Raw genomic sequence first — 20,806 nt, forward strand, 5'->3', positions numbered from 1 at the left:
CAGGTCATTACTATGCAATTCTTTTGTCTTCTCAGGTGAGAATGGCCCATTATTCAGTGGTGATTCACGCTTCCACGCATACTGTGTTTCTTGGCAAAAAGTGTCTTACAAAAACTAAATCAATATATTGTTTTATATGAAGGAGTAGGCAGCATAATTTTTACATAATTTTGAAGCAAAAACTCTAGTTTACAACCTCCAATACCCTAAAGTATTGTAAACACAGATTTACTATACTTTTTTTGGCCTTATTTCAGTGACTTACGTTTTTTGTTTTTTCAGTAACCGCGCATAAACATTATTCCTTCAAAAACACAAACATGTACATACATGTTCCTCACATATTATTGTAGCCTAGTTTGTGCTGAATACAGTGTAATGACACTTTTGTCATTTATATGTTTATGAACAACTGAAAAAAGCACAAAGGACTCCAGAGGGTTAAATAAGAATAAATGTCTCCCCAGCAGATTGGTGGCCAAGACACGGGCGAGTCGGACCAACGTTTTTTGTCATCCCAGATCTCATATGGGCTTTGAATAACTTCAATTTTGTCACCAATACAAATTTTGAGCTTCTCTCCAAACCTTCTCCGGTCTTCAGATGTTAAAGTGCTTATATATTGTGGATTTCGCCCGCTAACTCTCTTGAAAGTGCTCGTCGCGTCTTTACAGCCCGCCATACTGTTTGTTTTGTTGCCACACAACCACTCGCACATGCGTACAAAGATGTCAACAAAGATCCTCCTATTGTCGAGCCCTGTTGTCTTTTCTTCTCCACCTGTTTTTGTCTGACTTTGCTGACCCAGTGAGCATTTTGCTGTCCAGTGGTCATGCCTTAACTGCAATTTCTAGTATTGCATTAGTACTGCATCCTTCTCGTAGGAATTTAATAATTTTTGACCTTTCAGTCTGAATTAAATCTCTTTTGGGCTCATTTTATCTGTAAAAGAAAACAAGCCTTCATAAACTAACTTCATAACTAAATACAAAATTAATAGTAGTTATTAAGATTAATTTTGCTTGGGGAAAAAAATGAAATCAAAAATCAGAAAATCAACTTGCATAATAATTAAGCAAATTATTATGCATTTAAGCAGTTAACTAACTTAACTGATTCGTTTCAAGGTGAATTATATTGTTTGTGTGACACTAGCGGCACCTAGCGGATCAAAAATACAGCATATTTTGCAAACGCACTTTCGCCTCCAACTCAAACATCACAAAAGCTCTTACAGGTGCTTGTGAAGGTACGTCTCAACAGGTAAATGTAGGCTACTCTCAGTAAAAGGTCCAACATATTATTACTTTTTGCTGTGATGCTATTTGTCATGAGCAAGAAAATGAGTAAACTAACACTGAAAACGCGAGACACCAAGTGCGGGACATGCTAAAATGCTTAACATGGCTTAATTTATTAGTATGATGTTTAGTAAGTCTGGTTTGGTAATAACTCTTAGTAAAGTATACTACAGAAAAGCAGATGAGCCCAGAATATGATCGCAACACGTTTAATTAAACATTTTCCTCCCACTAAGAAAACGATTAACGTGACTTAATGTTGTAACGAAAGCGGGACTCAGAGTAAGATCCACATGCAAAGCTTTATTAAATGTTGAGCGTGGTCGTACAGGCATGGTCAAGCGGGGCAAACAGGAACATCAGAGACAGGCAGGATCGTAGTCAGAGAACAGGCAGTGGTCAAAAGGCAGGCAGCTATCAATCACAGAACAGGAGGATAAACGCTTGGAAATGTATCACAGGGAAAACAAGACCTAGCGTGAGTTGATGTGTGTAAGAGACTTTTATAGACCTGGTAATGAGCTGCAGCTGGGTGTGGTGATTAGTGTGAAGTGTGTGCAGGTGACTGGCAGAGAGGATGATGGGAAATGTAGTCCAGGAACTGACGGTGATCATGACAAATGTATTATTAAGACAGTGACATTAAAAGACCAAACTTAGTAAACACTATACTAATAAAACATAGTATAGGCTACAGAAAAAGAAAAGTTTTTTGTAGAATTTGATCTTTTAATATCACTTAGTAGCCTAGGCAATATAAGCAATGTTAAAAGCTTTTTCTTTATAACGGTTTCCTATGGGAGGAAAATGCAACGTGTAGGCTAATTAAACGAATTGAGTTCATATTCTGGGCTCATCTCCTTTGCTACTTTATTAGTATGGTGTTTACTGAGTTTGGTCTGTTAATATCACTGCCTTAGTATACATTAAGCGTTTTTGAATGTTCAATCAATGTAAACTGCATCGGCCACATTTTTTCATGACTCACCACCCAGCATACCCGGTTAAAAAAGACACTGCTCGCCACTTTATATATATATATATATATATATATATATATATATATATATATATATATATATATATATATATTAAACATTGTTTGTACTATATTTGTCACTGTTTTAATATTACTATTTTAATATACAAAAATTATCTGGTAAAATAGTTGGATTTCTATGCACTTCTGTGATTGTAGACAATGCATGACTTTTATTTTGGAGTGACGACATGACGTCATAAGACTGCGCCGCGCTCCTGCATCTGTTGTGATTCTGCTGAATAAAGGTTTGTTTTAAGAATTTAAGCTGTTTTAATCGACAGAAACAGTTTTAATAGTTTTACCAGCGATGTGAAATGAGTTAATTTACTATCTAATGTAACATTGTGATTCTTTATCTAACTGTAATGAAGGATATTAGTGTGAGTAAAGCTCATCCACTGATGAGAAACAGTAAACCTGCGTCTCATTTCTCTCTATATACGTTATATATCATAAATCGGTTTATCATGAACACGAGTTCAGTCTCTGGAGAGTCATGATGGAGAAACTGAACTTTTCAACTCCGAGTCAATTGAATCAAACACTTTGAGAAATGATTCAGTGAATCACGACACGTGCTGAGGGCTGTTTCATAAAACAAAATTAGAAAACCAGGCTTATTTTACTTAGTCAGACTTGTTGTCAGCGAATTCTGTTTTATAAAACAAATTTAAATTTGTTCAAACTCAGTTACTCTGGCAACTTATGCTGGGAAACTAGCCTGGTCTGGAGCAGGCTAACTGTACTTGGGTAAAGTTGGTTTTATATTCACACATTTGGACTTCTGATAAATTCCGACTTTCCAATAAATGTGCAATAAATTAATGTTTGCGAATTTTAAGCAGCGACATGATATTGACAACCAACGATTGTCAACTTACAACATTTTTCACAGTCGATCAAAATAGGCAAGTATTGATTTAATGACATATTTACTTGTGAATGTCCACTGAATGTCCAATGTAGTGTGATTAACAAGGCTATTGAATACGGATGTCCGAATGTGCGAATATAAAACCAACTTTACCCAAGTGCTAAACGTCAGGCTAAGCTGAGCTCCTCTAACACTGACCAATAGGAACGCAATAATATTACAGCTGACTCTCTCACATACAATTATTGACTTAACATTATATATATATATATATATATAGCGTGTGTGTGTATATATTGTGTATATTATTGTGTGTATTTTATATATATATATATATATAGAGAGAGAGAGAGAGAGAGAGATAATACACACATTTACTAAATAGTGCTAAATAAAAAAAAATATTGGTGTAAGTTTAAGGCATTTTTTTATTTTTATTAAAAGGTAAGTATGATGAGAAACAAAACATTTAAAGAGAAGTAATTTCTTAAAAATTAAGTGTTATATAGCCCACTGAATCATTCTCAGACTTAATACTGACAACAATAGAAGCACTTGGGAGAGAACTGTCAGGAGACTTATTTCATAGCACAAAAGAGGACAAGAGGATTACCAAATCATTGTTTTAAGTGTGAAAATATAGCAAAAGTAGCACAGAAATTCAAAATCAATAAACCTGTGTCAAGGCCCCTGAAACAATCAGGCCTTCATTTGTAAGCTTTCATTAAGTGAGGAGTGATTTTTTTGCTAGACAAAGAGCAGGAGAAATACCAAGTGAGTGTTTCAGAGCCAGCAAAAGCTATGAAAAGAGTGACAGAGTAAGATGCAGCCTGCAGAAGTGACATGTATGGATGCTGTCCACACTGAAACTACCCACTGTAGTCAAAGCACAATAAAGTCAGCTAGCCTTTTCCAAGGCCCTGGAAATATATATATATATATATATATATATATATATATATATATATATATATATATATATATATATATATATATATATATATATATATGGAATTCAGGTTGATTGGAACACTTTTTGCTATTGAAATGACTTGTGCCCAATATTTAATTAGATTGTTTTAAAATATATGAATACATTTCTCTCTGGTTTTGTTTGGCAGTAGTACTCTTTATGGTTATTAGAAGAGCAGAAATTAAAATCACAAAATTAAAAATTAAAATAAATAGGCACAGACTAAATTTTAATTGGTAAGATGAATCTAAACTCAGTAATCGTCCTAAAGTATATTGATTTACCGCATTACAATAGTCCATTTACATTTATCATAAAAAATACACTTACTTGTAGGTTTAAACTTGTACATAAGGCACATTTAATCTCCAAAATGAAATATTTTAGCGAAATGTATATTTTAGAATTGTTGCGCTTCTATTGCATTCCGTCTGTTTAGCGCGCATGCACGCAACAGCGCTCGTTCACTGTGAAGTTTAGCCGCAAAATGGAAATATTTGCATTACTTTCCAACATTTACAGATGGAGAATAAACTTGTGAAAAGTAAGTTATGCACTGAGGAAAACACCATGTCTCAAATGCATAAAATAGCACAAAATGTATGCCGTTTCCTATGGTGGATCGATTTGATCCATGATCGACCTCTAGGGCTGCTTAAAAAAAGCGTGCACGCAAAATTATCTTGACTAGGTAAACTTGGATCAGATTAGCGGGACTGCGTGAACTTCAATTACCCTTTGTGAAACCGTTTTAGCCCCAACTCATTTGTTAGGTTAATTCAAGTCAGGTTTTGGAGTTTAATCCTCGCTTTTCTTAGCATCTTTTATGAAACAGCCCTCTGCCCAAACAGTGAACATGAACGAGAACAACAAACACTAACAAACTAACTGATCATGTTTTCGTCAAAGTGTAATCATTTAAATATTATCTATAATTCTTTAAATACCAAATGTAGACAATAAATGCCTGAAATATGAAGTTCATTAAATTGCACCGTTAGTTATGAGTGTTTTTTGTTGTCTAAATGGGTCATTGAAGACTTTTAACTCTGTTAATTATTATCTTCTTACAGATGGAGTTCATTAAAGAGGAGACTGAAGACATAAAGATGGCGTTTATTAAAGAGGAGAGTGAAGACATGAGGATAATTATTAAAGATGAGACTGAAGATATGAAGATTGAGTTTAATAAAGAGAAGTTTGAAGAAATAAAGATTGAAGAAGATTTCAGAGTGAAACATGAAGATATTAAGGAACAAACAGGTTGGTTTTATTCTCACAGCTGAACTCAGTCATTTGATCATCATTAAAATGTCCAGCTCTACAGAAATAGAGAATATACAGAAGGATAATCTTACAGATAATATTACAGAATCCATTAATTCCAGCTTAATATCATTCAGGTATAAATTCCTGTTTAATTGATCATGAAATGGTTTAATTAAGGTTTGCAGATGCTGAATGAATTTCCAGTTTCAAATAATTATTAAACAGCAGCACAAACTCTGTGAAATCAGCAGCTCTTCCGGTGCACTGTGTCTGAATTCACTCAGTCGTTTCATTCAAGTGGACTTACTGTAGAGCAAGAGTTAGGGTTTGGTTTAGGGCTGGTTACTTGTAATTAAAAGGTTAGTTCACCCAAAAATCTAAATTCTGTCATTTATTACTTACTCTCATGCCATTCCACACCTGTAAGACAACTATAAAATTCAGTGTTTCCATTAAATATGACCCCTGACCACAAAATCAGTCGTAAGTCACACGGGTATATTTGTAGCAATAGCCAACAATAAATTGTCAAAATTATGCAATATAAAGTAAAGATCATGTTCTATTAAGATATTTTGTCCATTATTTTAGTCCGTTATATTAAAAAAAATCATGTATGAGCGCTCTCTCTCTCTCTCTCTCTCTCTCTCTTTCTCTCTCTCTCTCTCTCTCTTGAGGCACTGATCGCATGTTGTTTTCTGCACAGACACATTTCAGTTGTTTTCACACACATTCAGGACAATGTTTGGATTTTTCCTGTGTATGTTGCTGTGTACTTAAAAATAATAAAAATGGAATGCATAAGAAATAGAGATAACAGTAAAAACAGAATTTCGCTATCTGGATGGAAGAGCTAGGAAGTTTCAGGGAGATTTTTGTTGTCCGTCAGAGCAGATCTAAACGGATCTTCTTCACAGATCAGGACCGCTCTCTAGCTCTACCTGTTAAGGCACTTCGAACTGATACACAAAGTTTCAATCTCCCATTTTGCCAAGACACCTCAAACCTGCCACACAGCACCAATCCCCTTTCTGGAGATATCTTAACTATGCAACGCAGTTCAAATTTCCCCTTTGGAAATGGATTTGTATACATCACATTTCATGTTGGGGTTGTATGTTTGGTCATGGGAGCTGATCAATTGTTGTTCATGGTTATTGTGTCACCAGCTGGCAGCAGTAAGTGTGGCACATATTCAAACCTTTAAAATAATGCTTTTATAGTTACAGTATTTTCTGGAACATAAGAAAACATTGGTGCCAATACTCTTTAATTTGTACATGCTTCCGCTTGGCAACATAATTAGAAAATACAAAATGTCTTTTCATTTCTATGCTGATGATTCTTAGTTGTACCTTCCATTGAAAACTAGAGATTCTCTGTAACCTCTCATGGACTGTCTTGAGAATATTAAATGCTGGATGGCAAATAATTTCCTTCAGCTTTACAATAAAAAAACTCTATAGCCAATTACTTAGACAATCTTACTCCATATATTACGTCACATGCAAAAAATGTAGGTGTTATCTTTGACTCTGAGCTTTGTCTTGAAAAACTAATTAGCTCAGTTGTTAAAAACAGCTTCTATCAACTGAGAATCATTTCCAGACTTAAATCAACACTTTTTCTTTCAAGATTTGGAGAAAGTAATTCATACATTTATCACATCACGGCTGGACTGTTGTAATTCGCTACAACTTGGCCTTCCTCAATCTTCATTGGCACATTTGCAGATGGTCCAGAATGCAGCAGATAGACCGTTAACTAGTGCAAAAAACAAGATCATACCACAAGATCAAGCTCAGGGAACCAAGGTTACGTTAGTAACAGAGTACGTTCCCTTTCGATACTTCACTCGTACTGCGTATGGGGAACGAATTCAACCGCGCCGTGCCACGGCAGGGAATTACTGGACTTGTCTTGGACACCGTGAGGGAACCAGCGGACAAGTGAGAAGGCCGGAGCCGTCGAACCCATATCTAAACGCTCTTGGAGGAAACACAGTATCTGTGATACGTCACACTCCATTGGGTCTATGTTGCGTGCAGAGCACCAGCAAACAAAGACTGACCATTTCTGGGCATAGAGGCGTCTTGTGGACGGGGCTCTTGCCTGAGAGATGGTATTTAGCACGTCCCCTGGGAGGCTTGCAGGCTCCTATCGAGGGACCCGAGGTGCAGAGCCCAGAGTTCTGGCTGAGGATGCCAGATTGTCCTGTTCACCTGAGAGAGGAGGTCCCGTCTCAGGGGGATCGGCCACAGGGCTTCCGTGGAAAGCCTGAGTAGCTCTGAGGACCAAACTTGGCTCCTCCAGAGCGGGGCCACTAAGAGGACTCTGTGCTTGTCTTCCCTGATTCGTCTGATGACCTGCGAGATCAGAGCGATTGGGGGAAAAGCGTAAAGGAGGGTGCTGGGCCAGACGTGGGCCAGCGCATCTTCCTCCTTCGAAAAATAAATTGGGTAGTGAGAGTTGTCTTCTGAGGCGAAGAGGTCTACCTCTGCCCTCCCGAAGATCTCCCAAATTGTGAGAACCCTCTGGGGGTGGAGCATCTACTCGTCTGAGGGGACGTTGCTCCGAGATAGCATATCTGCTCCCAAATTTGTTCTCCCGGGTATGTGAGTCGCTTTGAGCGACTGTAGCCTCGGTAATACCGAGAAGATGCTTCGCCAGAGTGTCAGAAGCATCTTCTGGTAATACCCAGAAGATGCTTCGCCAGAGCGCATAAGTGGCTGGATAAAAGACCGCCCTGGTGATTTATATATGACACCACTGTCATGCTGTCCGACTGGACTAAAACGTGGCATTCTGTCAGGTGTGCCTGAAACGCGTGAAGGGCTCAAATCACTGCCAGCATCTCGAGGCAGTTGATGTGCAGATGGCTTTCCTCGTGGGACCACGAGCTGAAGGCAGGTCTGCCCTCGCAAAGAGCACCCCAACCTGTGTTGGACACATCTGTTGAGAGCACCGTCCTTCTGAACACCGCCTGTAGGGGTACTCCTTCACTGAACCATGCAGGGTTCATCCAGGGTTTCAGAGCTGTCAAACAGGCCCGATTGACCCTGAGATGCAGGCGGCCGTGAGGAGGGACCCGAAACATCAACCAGTATTGCCGAGGCCGCATCCGAAGAAGGCCGAGCTGCAGAACCAGGAAGGTGGAAGCCATCAGCCCTAACATCCTCTGGAAGAGTTTCAGAGGGAGATAGGCTCTGTTCCTGACTGATGCCGTGAGCTGCCGAATGGCCAGAGCATGCTCTGGCAAGACTACAGCCGTCATGCTGGCTGAGTCGAGAACTGCACCCAGGAACGTTATACGCTGGCAAAATTGACCCTGAGTCCCAGGCACTCCATGTGGCTAAGTAGCACGGATCTGTGATGCTCCAACTCGGTCGTCGAGATAATTGAGAACCAAGATTCCCATCTGTCTCAGTGGGGAATGCGCCGCGTTCATGCACTTGGAAAAAGTGTAAGGAGCCAGGGACAGCCGAAGGGAAGGACTGTATATTAGTAAGCCACACCCTCGAACGTGAATCTCAAGAATCGCCTTTGACGGGGGGCTATCTGGATATGAAAGTATGCATCTTTCAGGTCCAGCAAGCAGAACCAGTCCCCGGGGCTGCTTCAGCGTTAACATCTTGAACTTCCGTCTCATGAGGGAGAGGTTCAAGAGTCTGAGATCTAAGATGGGTCTGAGACCGCCATCTTTCTTGGGGACCAGGAAATAATGGCTGTAGAACCCCGACTCGCTCTCTGAGGGGGAGACTATTTCTATAGCTCCCTTCCTCAGCAGAGTTACGTCTTCAGCTCGGAGGACGTGTGAGTCGTCCATGTTTACTGAAGTCAGAAGCACCCTGCTGAAACGCAGGGGTTGTCGGGCGAACTGCAGCGAGTAGCCCCTGGGTCCCCAGAAGCCAGCTTGACACTCCGGGGATGGCCTGCCAGGCCTCGGCCCGTGTGACAAGAGGTTGAATGGCATCGGATGACGGACCGCCAATTGGGGGTCCATACACCGGAGAGAGTGGAAGAGGAGAATTGCTCTGTCTTTGAGAAGGTAAAATATTTATTGTGTTCACCATGAGAACGGCGTTTTGCATGAATGCAACATTTTTGGGCCCAGTTAGCACAACACTGAACATATCTCCCATGCTCGGAGTTAAATGGGGTGGAGGGGAAATTGAACAAAGGAGCTTTTGGGGTGGTCCGGCCTTGGCGAGACTTTGCCCCATCCTCTTCCTTCCTGAGTCAGCACTGGTGCTGATCCTTAGGAGCTGCTGCCTGAGAGGCAGAGGGGGCAGGTTTGTTCTGTTGAGCCGGCGCAGACCTGGGGCGGCTGGAAGCAGACGCAGAACTGGAGAGCTTGGGCAGGAAGTGTTGCATGGCTTGGAACTCTGTACTGCAGTGAAGCATTCCATAAAGTCCTCTACTGCTGGCCCGAAGAGACTGGAGGGAGAGACCGGGGCGTCCAAGAAGACCGTCTTGTCTAGCTCCTTTATCTCGGTCAGGTTGAGCCATAAATGGCGTTTGAGCACGACCAGGCTGGCCATGAAACACCTGGAAAATTGCCATGGTGTGCAGTGCTGAGGCAGCTTGGCCCGTGGATGTGTAGGCTCTGCCGGTCAGGGCAGGGCAGAGGTGGTCCTGCAGGGCTTGGATGGAAGGGCCCTCTTCGCCTTCCAGCCCACAGCCGCAAGGGGACAGAGGTGAGCCGCCACTGCTTCGTCCAGGGGCGGTAGGTGCTCGTAGCCCTTCTCTTCAGAGCTGTCCACAGTGGTGAGAGCTGAATGATGTGTACCACGTAGGCGGGCAGAATACGGAGCGCGTCACGACTTCGTCAGCTTGTCATGCACCTCTGGGAGAAACGGGGCATAGCGTTGGCAAGGGGCCTGGCGACGACCCGGCAGGAACCACTCATCAAGCCTGCTCCGCAATGGCTCTTCTTGTGGGGCCAACTCGAGGTGTAATTCCTCCACTGCCTTCGAGAGAATGCGGAAGAGCTCAGCATCCATACCTGGCTTGCAGTCAATGGGCTCCAACGTGGGAAGGTGGGCGGGATCCATCCTTCCGTTTCAGAGGCCGCGAGAGACATGGAGTCATCGAGCGTCTCTTCCTCTGATCCGCCGAATGAGACGCGGTCGCTCGCTTCTACAGAGGGACGCAGCTCAGAAGAGAACAGGAGAACAGGACGGGTGACTGCTTGCTAGTGGGAGAGGGTGAGGCATGCGGGGGCTGAGCCGGCATGAACTTGCACAACTCTGGGCGCTGATCAGCTCTACCCTGCTGTCTCTTCCTAGCCGGCTCGCGGGAGGAAGAAGACGGGAGGGCGCGAGCGGCTGGACCGCCTTCACTGAAGAAGGCGATCTGTGCGAGCGCAGAAAGGCAAGACTCATGTTCTCGCAGTGAGAACATGATGTCCCGGTGAGCGCAGCCTCTGCATGGGGTGTGCCAAGGCAGCAGACGCACTCACCGTGCCCGTCGTCATCATGCAGAGAGGCTCTGCATGTGCCACAAGAGTGGCGCGGCATTTGCAGCAACGCCGCCGCTGTGAAAACAGCATTTGAGGGGCTCTTTTAGAGCGGCGAGAACAGCTAGGAAAAGCTCATTTAGAGCAGTGATAAACCGCGGGAAAACGCTCTGATAGGCGCGCCGGATGGCAGCAGGAGACGGGCGAAAGTGGGAAGCGGGCGGCTCGAAACGGCGCTGGAGGCGGCGCTGTCTCCGTCCGGCGAGCTCAGCAGTCCGCTGTGGGAGCCACTTCAAAGGCGGCGAGAGCTTCTTCCAGGCGGCGAAGGCTTCAGCTGGAGATCAGCGAAGAGCGATTGAAGTCATCGCTCTAGGAGAGAGAACTGAAATCCTATGGCGAAACACCTGTTTATATAGTGCTAATCCCCGTCCCTTTCAGCAGCTATGCCGCGCCGTCATTGGTTCAACAACTTGTCTATGAGTGAACCAATGACGATGCAGTTACACTGCGTTATTTAACACTGAAAACGCGCCGGCGTGTTTTGCAGGTTTTTTTTCACATTGCAGCAAAACAGACTTAAAATACTCCGTCATTTTTTGTCATAGAGACATAAGTAATATATCAATTGAAACTATGGAATATTTTCTTTTATTTGTATACACTCAGAGTAAAAACAAAATGTTGTGCTTTTTGTAAAATAAAGAAAACTAACATGATGCGTGATCTCTCGTCTGATAGTTCTCAGAAAATGAACTGTAACTTAGTGAATACTAATCACAGAAAAATTACACTTATGTCTAAAAAAAACGTTAAGATGTCAGGTTTTAAATCATGTAAGTCAAATCGAAAACAAACCTTCTGTGTTTATGTAATCTGTATGAAAAGAGAGCCTTGTCAGAAGTCCGTGATTCAGCTCATTATCCGCTAATGCGGCCACGCCCACGGAGGGAGCGCTATTCAGACGCAAATTCAGAGGCAATACATGCATTCATCGTCTCAATCGTGTATTTATTGTCTTGAAAAGTGTTTATCTGGATGTAAAAGTCATGGTTAGGGAGCTCTAGAAGACATGCAGTTAGTTCCTGTTTTCTTTTCTTCTATAGATGAATTTTAGATGAGTTTTTGTTTCTTTAGCGCCCTCCGGCTGCTGTATGAATTGGAAACTCCATTCATGGAATAGCCTCTTCTTCTTTTAGATGAATTTGTGGACTAAAAATGCACAGAGAGCGCCCTCCGACTTCAAGTATGAGTTGAAAACACCAGCGCTCATAGTAATGACAATGAATATTAAATAAATATAACTCCTCTGTATAGAAAATTGACATAAGCATATGAGAATCCAATATTTCTCCAAATGTGCTTGTTTTTAAACTAAAAGCCTATATCCAGACTCTTTGCATCACAGAAATACATTATATTTTAAAGTATAATATAAAACCATTACTTTATATTGTAATAATATTTTTCTGTATGTTTCATATATCATGATGAGCTTGAGACATCACTGAAGGTTTTTTTCACAGCCTACCTGACTGAAATGCCTTGTTAATATGCAAGTCATTTCAGCTCATTACTATGCAATTCTTTTGTCTTCTCAGGTGAGAATGGCCCATTATTCAGTGGTGATTCACGCCTCCACGCATACTGTGTTTCTTGGCAAAAAGTGTCTTAAGAAAACTAAATCAATATATTGTTTTATATGAAGGAGTAGGCAGCATAATTTTTACATAATTTTGAAGCAAAAACTCTAGTCTACAACCTCCAATACCCTAAAGTATAGTAAACACAGATTTACTATACTTTTTTTGGCCTTATTTCAGTGACTTAAGTTTTTTGTTTTTTCAATAACATGCATAAACATTATTCCTTCAAAAACACAAACATGTACATACATGTTCCTCACATATTATTGTAGCCTAGTTTGTGCTGAATACAGTGTAATGACACTTTTTCCATTAATATGTTTATGAACAACTGAAAAAAGCACAAATGTCAGGGCATGTCAAAACTTCTCCAGGCCCCAAATCGGCCTCAGATTCCAGAGGGTTAAAAAACGCTACAGTAACGGGGAAAAAATTAGACCTTTCCCCATACGCAATATGAGTGAAGTATCGTAAGGAAACTTATGTGATAGCAAAATGATTTTGAGACATATGCTTCCTTTTAGTTTCATCGAGGGAGATATATTTACAAACAGAAAATACAAAGTGCTGCTGTTAGAAACTTAGCACACCGTTATCTTTGTGTCAGCGCAGCTCATTTTCTCACCCGAGCATGTGGATATTAGTTTTTTTCTCAACATGAACATGTGAAACAATATAAATACGATAATCATATACTGACTCGAGTGTATTATGTACATTACATTTTGTACGATAACTGGCGCTGTCTAATTTATTTGTGTTTTTCCCATTTTCCCGTTTTTTCGTTTAACATCATTTAAATAAACCAATATTTGTTTTTTTACAAGCCCATATATTCAAATACAAAATTTTGGAAAAATTGCCATCCCTAGTCTATGTGTCGGTTTTTAATTTATATTTCGTGTCGTTGTCCATGTCACATGGATGCAGAGTCCCCGTAGTGTCCACAGTCTTGAGTATCAAGGTAAAAGCCAAAGAAGAAGCAGCTTTTCATGTACGTTGTCAGAGAAGCAGCAAATAGGTAACGACTTTTGTTGCAGTTTGATTGCATGTGTCCCCTGAAACAGTGTTTTTTCATTCCTATGGAAGTTGAAAACACTGTTACGAGGTTCAAATGTGTGGAAGGAAGATGACAGGGTCAGCGTGACAGGAACTCGTGGTTTATTCAGTTCTTATATGGTACAAACAATTAAAAGTTGTGCTCTCTACACTCTCAAAACTTAATCAACATTAAGCGCTTGCAGTCTGGGTAGGATTGACGTGTTGTTACATTTTTTTAAGAGGTGCGCATCAGGCTACGTCATAGGCTACATGCAGCCCACACCGTACCTACGGGGTCATGTGACGCCAAAGTATAAATCAGCCTCAAGTCTTCAGGAATGCTTGAAAATTACAGGCAGGTGTATTTGATTAGGGATGAAACTTAACTCTACAAAAGAGTGGCCCTCAAGTACCAAAGCTGCCCATCCCTGATCCATAGGATACAAACATGTTGTTGGTTTTGATGCTGTAAATGTCTAAATTGTTTTATGTCTATTTTTGCTCTAGACCTGATGGCACTGAGAGAGGCGAGTCATGAACTTAATGAAAAGCAAGAAGAGGAAGAACATTATTATAAACATCATTTCATGACTGGGGAAAGAGCAACACAGGCTTCCTCACAAAAAAGAGCTCAAAATACTGGAACTAAAAGTTATTTCACCTGCCAACAGTGTGAAAAGAGTTTCACATGTGAAAAAAACCTTAAAGTCCACATGAGAATTCATACTGGAGAAAAGCCTTTCACCTGCCAACAGTGTGGAAAGAGTTTTAGACATAAAAAAACCTTTAAATACCACATGAGAATTCATCACACGGGAGAGAAACCCTTCACCTGCCAACAATGTGGACAGAGTTTCACACATAAAGGAAGCCTTAAAGTCCACATGAGAATTCACACTGGAGAGAAACCCTTCACCTGCCAACAATGTGGACAGAGTTTCACACATAAAGGAAGCCTTAAAGTCCACATGAGAATTCACACTGGAGAGAAGCCTTACACCTGCGAACAATGTGGACAGAGTTTCAGTCAAAAAATAAGCCTTATAGCCCACATGAGAATTCACACTGGAGAGAAACCCTTCACCTGCCAACAGTGTGGGAAGAGTTTCATTAGAAATGAAAATCTTAAAGTCCACATGAGAATTCACACTGGAGAAAAAAATTTCACCTGCCAACAATGTGGAAAGAGTTTCACACATGAAGAAAGCCTTAAAGTCCACATGAGAATTCACACTGGAGAGAAACCCTTCACCTGCCAACAATGTGGACAGAGTTTCACACATAAAGGAAGCCTTAAAGTCCACATGAGAATTCACACTGGAGAGAAGCCTTACACCTGCCAACAATGTGGACAGAGTTTCAGTCAAAAAATAAGCCTTATAGCCCACATGAGAATTCACACTGGAGAGAAGCCCTTCACCTGCCAACAGTGTGGAAAGAGTTTCATTAGAAATGAAAATCTTAAAGTCCACATGAGAATTCACACTGGAGAAAAAAAATTCACCTGCCAACAATGTGGAAAGAGTTTCAAACATGAAGAAAGCCTTAAAGTCCACATGGGAATTCACACTGGAGAGAAACCCTTCACCTGCCAACAATGTGGACAGAGTTTCACACATAAAGGAAGCCTTAAAGTCCACATGAGAATTCACACTGGTGAGAAACCCTTCACCTGCCAACAATGTGGAAAGAGTTTCACACATAAAGGAAGCCTTATATCCCACATGAGAATTCATACTAGAGAGAAACCCTTCACCTGCCAACAGTGTGGAAAGAGTTTCATTAGAAATGAAAATCTTAAAGTCCACATGAGAATTCACACTGGAGAGAAGCCTTACACCTGCCAACAATGTGGAAAGAGTTATACACGTGAAGAGAGCCTTAAAGTCCACATGAGAATTCACACTGGAGAAAATCCATATATTTGCCAACAATGTGGACAGAGTTTCAGTTATAAAAGAAGCCTTATAGGCCACATGAGAATTCACACTGGAGAGAAGCCTTACACCTGCCAACAATGTGGAAAGAGTTACACACGTGAAGAAAACCTTACAGACCACATGAGAATTCACACTGGAGAAAAGCCATATATCTGCCGACAATGTGGAAAGAGTTTCAGTCATAAAAGAAGCCTTCAAGTCCACATGAGAATTCACACTGGAGAGAAACATTATGCCTGTCAACAGTGTGGAAAGAGTTTCAGTCGAAAAGAAAGCCTTAAAGACCACATGAGAACACACACTGGAGAAAAGCCTTAAGGCAGGAACACACCTTAGTTTGTTCCTGCCTTAAGTAGTTTTTTAGGGTAGTTTTTGTTCGTCGGATGACTAAGGCTATGTCCACACAAAGCCGGAGCTTACCCTATGCAATCTTTTTTTTTCCTTGTCTCAAGAAATACCTCTGTCCACACAAAACCTCTGAAACAAATCAAAACGATGTATATACATGCCATGTGGCGCTGTAATTCTACCACAGAGATACACTTAAAGCGGCGAATAAGACTTGGAGCATGAGCATAAACCTTGCGCGCTGTATACATTTCATCTTATGCAGGCGCAGAAGGGACGTGCTACTTGTCCTGTGTCAGGGCAACTTTAGACACAGACACTGCCGACGTGAGCCAAAACCACAGTCTGCTTTTGGCGCCACCTTTCCACTGGCACGAACCGGGTGCTAGTTCAGAGGTAGTGCCAGTTCAGAGTTGGTTCAACTGACGAGCCTTCTAAGAACCGGTTTGCCTTTTCAGGTCTTATGTCACTATATACGTCTCATATTTTATAGGAAAGCTAGCGGTGCAGCGCAGCGCCAAACACAAACACACCATACCAAGCTTGTTTGAGATGCATCAACTTCCAGCAGAGAGACCCGTGGCACTCCGATGTCACCCGCTGAATTGGTCCGTGCTGCTCTGATGCATCTCGAACAAGCCTTCTATCAACAATTGCGGATGTTTCACTACTGTTGATGCTTATGGCTTTGCAAACTACATTGGCATTCAAACACGGCTCGCCGTAATTTGTATATAGACAGAGATTACAATCAAGCTGCTATTAGCTCGATTAGTTGCTATTGCAAAAAAGGCAGTCACAAGTTTCTTGTTGGTCACAGTAACCCCGCCTCCAGCCCCTGATGCAAGCGGTTCTTACTTCTAGCCCAGCAATGTTTTGGTGCTACTTACGAACCACTTTTCCTGTTTCAGAGCTGGTGCTTTGGGTGTCGAAAGACAAAGAACTGATTTGAATTATGTTGACGTATATATGTTTCCCTCAGCACAGCAGCACATGAGTGTTGTTTGCAGGGCTTGACATTAACTTTTTTGTTCACCAGCCACTGTGGCTAGTTGTTTTTCAAAGTTACTAGCCACTCAGCATTTTAACTGGCCAAAATTTTGATGTTGGTAAATTACATTTTATATGATTAAAGTTGACTTTGTTATGCTTAAATTACTTTATTTTGAGTCATTTTACTTGATTTAGAAGATTTAAAACCCTTTCAAACTTTTAAATGCAGATTGACCACCGAAATCAAGACTACATTGTATATCAGCTGGTATGTACAGGTGGGCAAGAGGTGGACAATATGAGCATGGGCAAATATGAGATAAGTTATTTGTGTTAGGCTATATAAAAGAACAAAGAAGCAAATTACAAAAACAATAGTAAATTAAAAATAATCTTTTTTCAGATACAGTAGGTTTATTTAACATATAGTCTACATTTAATTAACATATTTTGTTGTTTAATATTAACAGACAGGTAGGCCTATTTAATTGGGCTGCTGAATGCATGGACGTAACTGACGCATATCCAGTTATTACCCACCTGTTTACGTCCACTTAAGCCATAACCGACTGTATTCACGCGAGGTACTCCACACGATGGACATTTAGACATCTGTGTGCACGTGTATTTGACTATTCAGGCGCGAGGAGAACTGATCTCGCGCACGCGAGAGAGCGCTTCTGTTGTGTGTTATTCAGCGCAATTCCGCCTATCCCTCCTTCACTAACTGCACGTAAATAACGAATTGTGTGATTGGATTGAAATTTTGTGCTACGGCGATCTTCGACGATCATTTGGCTGTAAACTGAAATTATATTCAACCCGCCAAAGTGGCTAGTGGGAGTGGCTGTCTTACCCGCCACAGCTGAAATCTACCCGCATTTGGCGGGTTGGCGGGTGTTAATGTCAAGCCCTGGTTGTTTGTATTTTGCCCGTGATGCAGTCAGAACTGGAGTTTAAATATGAACACATCAAAAAAACAATTGTTGTTATGATATACAGGCGGAGCGTGCATTTTATCGGTTTCAGCGCGGAACTTTGCTTTGTGTTTTTAACAACACTAGCCACATGGATCCAAGCTCATACAGAATAAAGTATCCATGTTTAAAGTTTTTATAGACATATTTCACATTCTCCTTCACCAAACCTGAACCAGCACGGTATATGCACACATATTTCATCAAGTCTTCTTCAAATAAATTATATGTGCAAATTGGACACTGACACTGGCCTATCACAATGACATGATTATTTTAATAGACAAAAGACTGGTTTAGATTGAAAATTCAAAGAAAAATGGACAAAAAATACACTGTCTTTATTCTTTCTGTGTTTGTGAGACTGCAGTGCTCGTAAACATAATCAAAGTAGCCTATTATTAGCTCTTTTAAATATTCTTTTGCCCTTGTGCTTGGGAGTTTGTTGTCATTTTCTTCATGCTCATATATGTTAATATTCATTATTCTGTATAATGAGTGTTGTAGCGTCTGGATCAATCAGCCACACAATTATTCATTGTATTTAATGAATTATCCATGAACTCACTCTATCAAAGTTCTGTGAACCCATCCCCCTATAACTGCAACCAGCATCCCAAACGTAGCTAAACCACAGGCAGAACTAGGAGTCCTGTTACAGATACTTGGACCTTTTACGATCAGGAAGAATTTCACAGAGACTAGTGACTCTGACTTCATTCTTTCTGAGAAGGACAAATAAACTCTCTTAATCCTATGTATTCTCTATATAACCATTCAGGAAATGTATAAACATGTATCCAAGTTTCCCAACTCATGACTTTCCTTTCATAGGCTTTATTCTATGTATTAATTCTCTCTTTTGAACTATTTTGGTATTAATGTTCCATAGTTGCAAATGTATAGTTAACTGAAATCACATTAGTAGCATGTTTGGTATCTACAGACTCCAACTTTCATTTCCTATTTGGTAATTTATGTATGTTACATGTAACTTCTTGCTTTCCTGTACTCTGCTTTAGCTCTCTCTCTTGGTAAACTGTATGCATGTATGTGTGTGAATGTTAGAGTAGTTAAAGGTGCTAAAGAGGATGTTTTGTTTTATACATTTTTGCAATATTACTTGAAACTGTCTTTACTAACTGATAAAAGACTATTTATTAGGTGCACTGAAAGTAATAATATCAATATACATCATCTGTGCACGAGGTAGGGCCTTAAAAACATCAGCCAATCGTTTACGCGATCATCGCGTAAACGATTGGCCCTCTGGCCTGTCAGTCACTGCCGTGACGTTCCTTGTGAGAGACGAGCGCGGATTGGCCCTCTGGCTTGTCAGTCACTGTCGTGACGTTCCTTGTGAGAGACGAGCGCGGCTGCGCGCTCCAGTAACTTTCCACACTCCACAGGCGCTGCATGCAATGTTTTTGTCAGGAGACAGGAATAACAACTGCAGATTATGAGTTACCTGCGGTGAGTCCGACATAATGAATCCACTAACACGATACAGCGAATGCCGGTGGTAAACACTCGTGTTCCTATACTCGTGCACGAGTTTTGGGAGGCGTTCCTTTGAAATGAGCTGTGAAGGAGGGGGGTTGTTCTTACGCATGCGCTCATTTCAAAAACTCAGTAACAGTCTTTAAAAAATCCTCTCTATCACCTTTAAGTGTTTAGTCTAGTTAATAAAGTCTTGTTCATGTCACATGTAAAGTTGTCCGTGTTTTGCACTCATGTACTGGAGTCCCTATTCATGCAGATCCTGACCACAGGCTCTTAGTAGTACTGTACAATAAGATTGTTATTTTCCATAACCTGGAAATGAACATTTCTTAGAATTAATAAACAATTAAGGCTGTGTGTTCATTGAACAACAGATTAATTGGTTGCAATATTAATTTTATTACATTAAGTTAATTGTATTAACTGATCCAAATATTTATAATTAATTATAACTAGTTATGATTAATTATTCATATTTATTTTGAGCTAATTTGCTACAGTGTGTTGTAGGTCTGTGCTCCATTGGTTGTGCTCCCACTTTTCCATACAATATGTTATTTTTTCCATTGACATGCTTGACGCCATTTCTTTAAAGGGTCATGAAACCCCCCTCTTTCAGCTCAAGTCTAGCTCACAATCTTTTTGAAAAATGCAACTTAAATGGGCGTGGTGGCTGTGAGAAGAGGGGAGGGGAGAGGAGAGGAGAGGAGAGGAGAGGAGAGGAGAGAAGAGAAGAGAAGAGGAGAGGAGAGGAGAGGGGGGAAACTCTCATCGCCAGTAGCCCATGCATATCGACTGTCACTAAAAATCAGTGGTAAAACATGAGGAAATACTACATTTAAAAAAAAAAAAAAAAAACTGGAAAAGTTAAAATCTAATGAAATACACTGACACTTTATTTTTGTCTTTTCAAGAGTTACTGAATGCCCTGCTACATATATCCTACAGTAATCATAATTCTATTTAAAACATATTAATGTACATGTGTAATTACAGTCATTATAAAATATATAGTTGTTTATATACACACTATACATGCATATATTTGAAAAAAAAAAATAACGCTTAAAAAAAACCCTTGCGTACATAGCATAGATCTACGCGCCGAACCTGCAACACGCTCAGTCAGTCAGGCTGCGTGTCGACTGGAGCAGAGCAAGCGACCAGAGCATTTTTAGATTCATTCCTATGGAAGTTGAGCGTCACATTTAACTTACGCGCGGCTCAACTTCCATAGGAATGAACCGAAAACACTCGCGCTTACCCGCTCGCTCCGCGCCAACGGACATGCACCGTCAGTCAGTCAGTCTCTCTCGCTGTTTAGTGCCGTTAACCGTCCTCGTCATTGGAAAGATCCACGTGGTGTCATGAATAATTAAGAGAGTGTCTTCTCATTGGATAAAAAACTCAGTCTCGTTAATAATTATGAAACACCGATGAGTCA

At 40.8% G+C, this 20,806-nt stretch overlaps 1 protein-coding gene and 1 pseudogene across 1 annotated transcript in view; one reads left to right on the plus strand and one right to left on the minus strand.

Moving 5' to 3' along the window:
* LOC125280859 (gastrula zinc finger protein XlCGF57.1-like) overlaps window positions 1-20,806 on the plus strand; it is a 1,316,469-nt gene that overhangs the window by 1,060,655 nt on the left and 235,008 nt on the right. Inside the window, exon 7 of the mRNA XM_048151736.1 lies at window positions 14,315-15,739. Within this exon, the coding sequence (XP_048007693.1) occupies window positions 14,315-15,739 (1,425 nt within the window). The remainder of the gene's footprint in view (window positions 1-14,314; window positions 15,740-20,806) is intronic.
* LOC125242807 overlaps window positions 1-20,806 on the minus strand; it is a 267,069-nt pseudogene that overhangs the window by 93,968 nt on the left and 152,295 nt on the right.

Source organism: Megalobrama amblycephala, linkage group LG1 (assembly GCF_018812025.1).
Source record: "Megalobrama amblycephala isolate DHTTF-2021 linkage group LG1, ASM1881202v1, whole genome shotgun sequence".
Classification (NCBI taxonomy): Eukaryota; Metazoa; Chordata; class Actinopteri; order Cypriniformes; family Xenocyprididae; genus Megalobrama; species Megalobrama amblycephala.